Here is a 9,310-nt window from a genome sequence, read left to right as displayed (position 1 = left end):
AACATCGAATTAAAGAGCTTAATTAGGTTTGAGACAAAGATCCCTCTATGTGACCTAAAACAAACGATATTAAATAAATATTTCATTATGTATTTCATGTATTTCATTTCAATGATAAAAAAATAAGATTTCAGTACATGCCTGGTTTATGCTGCTGGCACGCTCGTCTTACAGCAACGCTCAGAGTTATGACGTTTTATTATTTAAACTGCTGAAAAAAATCAGTTTTTTCTCTGGAATTATTGACTTCATTATGTTGGAAAACAAAACTGTGAAACTTTGAAAAGCAGCTTCAGTGTGGAACGTTGCTTCATGTCTACTCTGTACCAACAAATAACATCTCCTGTCTTCATGCAGTGTCCCTCCTACTGTCCTATATTCTTGTATTGTGCGCTGCTGTACTGCTGGCCTGGGGAAATATTTATCCTCTTTGCGTTCAGCTCTGCAGCAAATCCTCGTGCCTTTTGATAAAAGAAGAGCGAGCGCTCCCGGTCTATGATGAAGTTGTGGTAGATGGTGGCGAGTTGGGTGCACAGCTGCAACTGAGACTTTTTGTTGCCCAGATCCATGGCTGCAGCGAGAGCTAAGTGGTAGTATCCAGCAGCATCAAAAGGGTCCTGTCGAGGCAGGATTACAGTTTAGGCATATCGCCGATCACTCTGTTCATCAGATTCACATTTTATTATTTCAAATACAGAAAACAACCCACATCTATGACCCAGTCCATTACCTTCAGATCAGTGAATATAATGTCTCCCAGTGTTTGGTACAGCCTCACATAATACAGTGGCTCCTCATCGAACTGCAGAGGTGTTGGGCAGAGGGTCAGGGTCTTCAGGTAATAGTGCTCAGCCAGTTCATAGTGTTTCAGACAGTGGTACAGGGAGCCCAGACGGTGGCACGCCACTCGCTCATTCAGATGCTCACCTACGTGTTCACAGTTCATTTGGTTTTAGCACAGGACCTCATGTCAGCATGTAAGCCAGTGATACGTTTTCATAGGAGCAAACTTTGGAGTCTAATCATACCTGCTGTTCACAGCTGTCATGATTTATTATAATCTGTCATTACACACCCCAAAATTACTAAAACCAAAAGAAGACATTAGAATTTTATCGTCATTATATTAATAGAGATTAATAAGAAAAAAATACTGCAAACAGCAAGTAAATTACATTAAAAATGAAAATGTTTGTTTGACTGTTAGGATGTTCTCTGTATTATTTTAAAGTCTTTATCTCACAATTCAAAGTACCTTGAGGCGCCTCAGGTCATACAGGAGATAATGAAAATACTAGACAAACTAATGTTCAGAACACTATAGAGAAGTTAATGTTGAAGGCAGCTTATCTAAAATAACAGCTGATACTGTTGTGGGCAGTGTGAGGCAGCTTAACTGGATTCAGGCTCTGGGATTTGTGGATGCACAACGCACCACAAAAAAGCTACAAAACAAAGTTAGCAAATAACCGACTAACACTCTTACTTTGAGTGGACAGGAACAGAAAACACTAGTAAGCAATTATTGTGTGCTGAGGAAACCCTTGGTTGAGTGTCTATTCGAAGTTACCTGCAGGACAAATGGAAGCCCCTTACATATGTACAGTTTGTAAAACTGTACATATGTTACCGCTCCGACATGCCATTAATGCTTCCATAGTTCAGCATATAGTCACCTGAAAACACACCTATTATCCAAAGTGTTTTTAAAAATAGTTAAATTATGTTCTGTGTTATGTAGGTTAGCAATCAATGACAGTACAGGTACACACTGGGTACTACTAACCAGTCCTAAACTTGAATATTTTAGGTCAGCATCAGCACCTGACGAGCCTGAAAAAAGGGGACCAGCTGCATCTTTAAAGTGCTTTTAATTATAGTAGCAGTAGTTTTGAAAAGTACAGAGAATACACTTTGGTCCAGTGCTGACACACTTCATGAAAGACAAAAGATGGAAACGACTTCGGTGTGTGCTGGTTTGCTTACCCAGACTCTTACTCATGTCAGCTGCAACGTGAGCAAACTCCACTGCTTCCCCATACAGCTTGAGACAGAACATCACTTCAGTGAGCTTATTGCACAGCCTCAGTCTACTGTGAACGTTGTTGCTCTTCACTGCGATTGGCAGAGCACGGTCCTACATGCAATGAACATAAAAATACAGCCATTTAATTATGATAATTACTGCTTTTATTAGTTTGCACCAATTTTGGAGAAATTACAGTAATATCATCATAGCACAATAATGCTGAAAAGGTTTTAACACACATGGATAAATAATCTAATCCTACATAAGAATGACTGAAATCACATTATTCTAAAGTACCCTGTAGAAGATGACAGCCTTGTCCCGGTCCCGGCAGCTGTCGAAGAAAATGTCTCCTGCGGTTTCAAGAAGCTTCAAGATAAAGCTTGTGTCTCCTGTGCTCAAAGCTACATCCTGAGCTGCCTGAAAACACCAGAAATACAGGATTTCAGTGTATGATAAACAAATTTCATTTTGGCTAAAGCCGAAATCGCTAAAATTGTGAAGACTGCTCTTTCATCGACACATTTTCTTTGCTGATTATCTGACTTAAGAGTTGTGGTAAGTGGAGTAATTCTTTTATAATACTTTTCTACTCTGCGCAGACCCAGGACACACTGGTGAGATTACATCTCGTTATTGGCCTTGGATGCCTCAGTGTTTCCCTGAAAAACTGGAGGAAGTGACTGGGGAGTTGGCTGTTGTCTCCATAACCTGACCCAGAATAAGTGGAAGAAGACGAATGGATGGATTGAATTTGAGAGATATTCACGATGGCTGACATAGTTTTCAATGTAAACTTGCAATTCTGAGAATAATAAAAGTTTAAGACAATACAAATGAAAACACTGGTATCAGACCTGAACATAAATGTCCACCAGTTCAATCTGGCCCAGCAGCTGGTAGATCTTCCCGGCTTGTAGCCAGCCATATGCTTCCTTCTCCTTGCAGCCCAGGTCAATGAAAATACCCAGACTGGTCTTGGTGTAGTCAAGAGCAGCTCGGTACGCCCTGAAACAATTCAAAGATAACTTTTTTAAAGGTCTACAGTGGTCCCAGTGTTAATTTGATTCCATTCAATTTCATTTACCCTTCACAACAGCAGTTGCCTCAAAGCACCTTACACTATAAGGTAAACCCTACAATATTAGAAAAAAATCATCACAATCATACAGCCACCTATGAGCAAACACTTAGTGACAGTGGGAAAAACTATTTTTATATACTCTTCCTATCTGACAATCACACGCATTCATATTCTGATGCATCAGAGAGCAACTTGGGCAACTTGGCATGCAGACTGGAGCATTCGGCAAATGAACCAGCAACCTTCTGATTAGTAGGTGACCTGCTCTAGCACCTGAGTTATAGCTACCACAGGTTAAGTATACGCTACATGACAGGGGAACATGATGAAAACAGCCCCACCAAGGCTGGAGATGGAGCAACACTGGAAGATCACATGAAAGGAGGAAACAAGACATAACAATGCTAAATGGCTAGTGTAGCTAATAGCAGACCACAGCAACCTCCCTGAACAGGATCCAGTAACCATCACAGTGGCAGACATCGAAACAGAGTCTCAAGCATGAAGAGTTGGACAGCATCAGACGCTGACACGACTCAAGCATACTGGCTAAAGAAGCTAACTGTACTCCATGACTGCTTGGTAGCACAAATGAACCAGTTGCTAACGAATGAGACACACCCAAAATGGCTAACTGAAGGCTGGACAGTCCTGCTCCTGGTAGATAGAGCAGTTGTACGAGATTGTAAGATCAGGCTGACCAACCTGTGCACTACCTGGATTGACTACAAGAAAGTCTGGTCATGGGATGCCTCACACATGGATCCTTGAATGTGTAGAACTATACAAGATCAACCAAGAGCCTTCATCAGGAATTCAATGGGGATGTGGCGAACAACACTAGAGGCTAACTTCAAGCCAACTCATACAGTCATTCAAACTGGTGATGGCTAACCAACCAAATATAGTAGTGGTGGAGAAGCAGAATAAGACAACCATGGTCCCCGTGGTCAACAGAGAACTCGGGGCAGTGACTCCCTAAGCTAGGTGAGTGGCTCCAGCAGATTCCAGGAATGACATCCGAGATCTCTGTCCAGCAGAGTGCAGTCTTAGGAACGGCTAAGATACTGCACAGTACCCTCAAGCTCCCAGACCTCTGGCAGAGGACCCGAGCTTGAAGGATAAAAGAGGAGCAAGTGGTGTGAAATTATAATGTGTATAGATCCCTTTGAGTTCTGTAGAATGAAAAAGCTAAACAAAAATATCCGAAACCAGCACTGGGCAAAACACATTTAGCACTGTGAAAGTAACATGACAGGAGTGTTTAAAATTCTTCTTCTCAAATGGAAGGTCTGGAATAATCAGGCCTCGTCTTATCATAAAGACCTCAATAGTACCGTATCACTCAAATAGAGCACTTCGCTCTCAAACTGCCGGAGCCTTCAGCTTTCAGTCCCGATCTGATCTAAACCACAGAACACTGCACTTTGCTGCATAAAAGGTAAGTGAATGTCATATTCCAGTCATACTGCAAGTCTACATGCACATACTGTTCTGTGCCAATAGAAAGGTAGATCTGGCTGATTGCTTCCAGTGCTTCTCCCTCCTGTTCTCTGTATCCGGTGCGTCTCAGCAGCTGGACTTGGTGCTGACTGTAGAGTATCCACTGAACCTGGTTTGGAATCTTACACTCATACAGACGACACAGACATCGTGTTACACCGAGCTCGTCTGGCGAAGTGACAGAGAGAAAGAAGGACAGTTTTAACACAGAATATAAGATACTGCTATGGTTATGTGACATTCATACTTACACTCTAACAAGTTAGCATTGATTGCCAGAAGCAGAGCCCACTCATAGCATCCTTTCCCATAGTCCAGCTGCTGTTGCTTCACATAATACTTTCCCAGCTCCATCAATACGGGGATAAAGTTTTCCACATTGCTTTCTTCACTGAGCTCAGAAAAAAGCTGAACTGCCTCACACAGATGCCTCTCTGCTAGTGTTTTCGCTCCAGCCTTCAGACACAACAACCCTTTATGAAGATGAGAAAGAGTCATAACATAGTTGGAGCGAAACATTTATGCGCAGTAGGATATTCTAGCTTACCTAGATTGGCCTGAGCTACGGCCCCGTTTGGCATATCTTCAAACTCTTGGCAGATGTCAATAGCAGCCTGGTAGCTCTCTGCTGCCCTCCGAACATCACCCATACATCGAAGTGCCACGCCCCGCATGTTGAGAACCACACCTTTGCATTGCATTAAAGAAATTTACTTTAACATTTAAGAAATGCCTGTTTGCTAAATCTTTATCCTACAGTACACTCCACAGTTTTATTAATCAGTCGAAGGCCTGAGTCTTTCTAAAGGTGACCACTTTCTTTAGTTAAAAGTTTCAGCTGTATGTAATATATATAACAAAAGGAGTTAGTCAAGATCCCAGATACCAAAATAGTTATATGTGCAAAGCTGTGGTTAAACTCTGATGTAACTCTGAATGAAGATGTGGAAGAGAGGCAGAGGTTAATAATAACTAATCATTAAATGCTGAGTGATGCATACAGTGGGGCAAAAAAGTATTTAGTCAGCCACCGATTGTGCAAGTTCCCCCACCTAAAATGATGACAGAGGTCAGTAATTTGCACCAGAGGTACACTTCAACTGTGAGAGACAGAATGTGAAAAAAAAAATCCATGAATCCACATGGTAGGATTTGTAAAGAATTTATTCGTAAATCAGGGTGGCAAATAAGTATTTGGTCAATAACAAAAGTACAACTCAATACTTTGTAACATAACCTTTGTTGGCAATAACAGAGGTCAAACGTTTACTATAGGTCTTTACCAGGTTTGCACACACAGTAGCTGGTATTTTGGCCCATTCCTCCATGCAGATCTTCTCGAGAGCAGTGATGCTTTGGGGCTGTCGCCGAGCAACACGGACTTTCAACTCCCGCCACAGATTTTCTATGGGGTTGAGGTCTGGAGACTGGCTAGGCCACTCCAGGACTTTCAAATGCTTCTTACGGAGCCACTCCTTTGTTGCCCGGGCGGTGTGTTTTGGATCATTGTCATGTTGGAAGACCCAGCCTCGTTTCATCTTCAAAGTTCTCACTGATGGAAGGAGGTTTTGGCTCAAAATCTCACGATACATGGCCCCATTCATTCTGTCCTTAACACGGATCAGTCGTCCTGTCCCCTTGGCAGAAAAACAGCCCCATAGCATGATGTTTCCACCCCCATGCTTCACAGTAGGTATGGTGTTCTTGGGATGCAACTCAGTATTCTTCTTCCTCCAAACACGACGAGTTGAGTTTATACCAAAAAGTTCTACTTTGGTTTCATCTGACCACATGACATTCTCCCAATCCTCTGCTGTATCATCCATGTGCTCTCTGGCAAACTTCAGACGGGCCTGGACATGCACTGGCTTCAGCAGCGGAACACGTCTGGCACTGCGGGATTTGATTCCCTGCCGTTGTAGTGTGTTACTGATGGTGACCTTTGTTACTTTGGTCCCAGCTCTCTGCAGGTCATTCACCAGGTCCCCCCGTGTGGCTCTGGGATCTTTGCTCACCGTTCTCATGATCATTTTGACCCCACGGGATGAGATCTTGCGTGGAGCCCCAGATCGAGGGAGATTATCAGTGGTCTTGTATGTCTTCCATTTTCTGATGATTGCTCCCACAGTTGATTTTTTCACACCAAGCTGCTTGCCTATTGTAGATTCACTCTTCCCAGTCTGGTGCAGGTCTACAATACTTTTCCTGGTGTCCTTCGAAAGCTCTTTGGTCTTGGCCATGGCGGAGTTTGGAGTCTGACTGTTTGAGGCTGTGGACAGGTGTCTTTTATACAGATGATGAGTTCAAACAGGTGCCATTCATACAGGTAACGAGTGGGGGACAGAAAAGCTTCTTACAGAAGACGTTACAGGTCTGTGAGAGCCAGAGATTTTCCTTGTTTGAGGTGACCAAATACTTATTTTCCACCCTGATTTACGAATAAATTCTTTACAAATCCTACCATGTGGATTCATGGATTTTTTTTTTCACATTCTGTCTCTCACAGTTGAAGTGTACCTCTGGTGCAAATTACTGACCTCTGTCATCATTTTAGGTGGGGGAACTTGCACAATCGGTGGCTGACTAAATACTTTTTTGCCCCACTGTAAGTGTGAAGCAGAAACACTCCTAGGCCAATTACTAAGGAAGGATTCAGAGTCACCAGGTCCAGTTCTAACTAAACAGAAGTGCAAAGGGTGTCATTTTAGATGAACTTTTCAGGGAATTATATTACATTCTGATAATAATGAATTACAGTAGAGCAGTCTGGAAGTAATGAAAGCATGAACTAATTTATCAGCATCACTCTGAGACAGGATGTTTCTAATTTTAGAGATGTTGCACAAATGGAAGAAAGTTATACATATTTAATACATGAATTAACGGACAAATCCTGGTCGAAAATGACTCCAAAATTCTTACTGTTACTGGAGGCCAACGTGACAACATCCCGAGTAAGCATCTGGTTAGACATGTTTCAGATATTTTTAGTACAAAAACCTCAGTTTCATCTGAATTTAGAAGCAGGAAATTAGAGCTTATCCAGGTCTTTATGTCTTTAGACATTCCTGAAGTTTAACTACTTGTTGTGTGTTATCTGCCTTTGAGGTAGACCTTGGTTTATAACTACATTTAAGAGTGTGAAACAGCAGATTACAACTTTGAAATATGAGCTGCAGTTTTTAAAACAAAGTATAGTTTGAAGACAAAATGAAAAAGCTAAACAGCTCAGCACACACAGCTTTGCTTATTCCAGTCTCTTAAGGTCAAATGACAGATTTTAAAACTCAGGAAGAGATGGTCCATACAGATCTGGGATCAAAAATATAAAAAGCAAATAAAATATGATATCACTTCCTGTTTATCAGCTTTACAGTGAATTTGCTATAAAGGACATATTTGTAGAAGCAAATCTTAAACTTTTGTGAGGCTCAGCCTGAAGGTCATCTGTGCAAATTTGGGTGAAAACTAAAAAACACTTAATTTTTAATGCGATTTATAGAAACACCCTCACCTTCCTGAGGAGTTGTGCAGTGCTCTGGAATCGAAGCCAGGATTGATTCCAGTATGTCCAAAGCAACTGCAGGCTGACTGTTGTCAATGTGAAGCCACGCCAGCCAGATGAGAAAACCTTTTCTTTCTGAAACAGAGACGCAAACTTGCCTCGAAGGACTGTTGTTGATGAGAGCCTGCATATGGCAAATCGCATGTCCCGTCATCTTGTGTTTGCAATAGAGTTGGCAAAGACAAACAGTGAGCTGGTGGCTCAAAATTTGGTAATGGTTTCTCTCTCTACTTTGGAGCTTTGTAAAAGTGAGAGCTTTGTGCAAATATGGAGCCATCTGAGGTGGAACGGGGGTTTCTTGTTCAGCGACACTGTCCAAAAGTAATACCATACTGCCAAGACAGTCAGAGAGCGTGGCAGAGGGCAGCAGAGAAGCTCTCCTGACTGAACTGGCACTGAGGTGGGGACGGTGAAGTTCACTGTAAAGCTTTCCCAGTGCCAGATATCCATGACTGGGAGAGATCCTCCATGGTCTTTGAGCTTCATCACAAAGAATGAGTAGCCTTTCCAGATAAGGAACAACTTGAGCTCCCATAGCAGAAGTCCAGTGGTGCTTTGCCAACAGCAGACAAGCCCGGGCTTCTGCCATTTTGTTGTGAGAGAGGATAGCTTTCTTGAGCATGTATTTAAGAGAAGAGTTGTCCTCTAAGCTTTTCAGACAATCTGGGATTCCTATTAGTAAGGCAACAAGTCGTTCTGTCACAGCAAAGAAACTTTCTGTATTTTTCTGCAAAAGATATGTTGCAGCAAGGTTGGAGAAGATGCTGGCCAACAGCCTGAGGTCTGTGAAGCCTTCTCTTGGGACACTGAGAGTTTCCTCAAAATAAACCTGGGCTTGATTGAACTTTGACCTACCCACACAGAACTTCCCCAACAGGAAGCATAAACGAGTTTGTGACCAGAAAAGGTGTTTCTTCTTGGCTGTCTCCCTGGCAACAGCCAGAAAGGAAATCAGTTCATCCTCATCACAGTGACCAGTGAAAGTGGAGGAGGCCAGTTTTTCAGAACTCAGTCCGTACAGAATGCCAAACTCTACTTTGTAGTCTCGGCCGTCCAAAAAAGATAAGAGTGGAATCAATGTGTTTTTGTTCCCTTCAACTGGTTGGACCACAAAAGAGGGAAGTTTGGG

The 9,310-nt window shown here is 42.3% G+C and overlaps 1 protein-coding gene across 1 annotated transcript in view; it reads right to left on the bottom strand.

Annotated features, from left to right (window-relative positions):
* Positions 1-11: 11 nt before the first annotated feature.
* Positions 12-9,310, bottom strand: part of sh3tc1 (SH3 domain and tetratricopeptide repeats 1) — a 22,665-nt gene continuing 13,366 nt past the window's right edge. The window contains exons 10-18 of the mRNA XM_013915843.1: positions 8,131-9,304; positions 5,164-5,304; positions 4,868-5,089; positions 4,604-4,784; positions 2,887-3,037; positions 2,327-2,449; positions 1,987-2,137; positions 731-927; positions 12-617 (exon numbers count right to left, since the gene is read on the bottom strand). Of these exons, the coding sequence (XP_013771297.1) occupies positions 366-617; positions 731-927; positions 1,987-2,137; positions 2,327-2,449; positions 2,887-3,037; positions 4,604-4,784; positions 4,868-5,089; positions 5,164-5,304; positions 8,131-9,304 (2,592 nt within the window). The 3' untranslated portion in view covers positions 12-365. The remainder of the gene's footprint in view (positions 618-730; positions 928-1,986; positions 2,138-2,326; positions 2,450-2,886; positions 3,038-4,603; positions 4,785-4,867; positions 5,090-5,163; positions 5,305-8,130; positions 9,305-9,310) is intronic.

The sequence above is a fragment of the Pundamilia nyererei genome, unplaced genomic scaffold, assembly GCF_000239375.1.
Source record: "Pundamilia nyererei isolate P.nyererei 1_Seehausen unplaced genomic scaffold, PunNye1.0 scaffold00377, whole genome shotgun sequence".
Classification (NCBI taxonomy): domain Eukaryota; kingdom Metazoa; phylum Chordata; class Actinopteri; order Cichliformes; family Cichlidae; genus Pundamilia; species Pundamilia nyererei.
The sequence above is the reverse complement of the archived record's forward strand: the minus strand, read 5'-3'. Positions and strand labels throughout refer to the sequence as shown.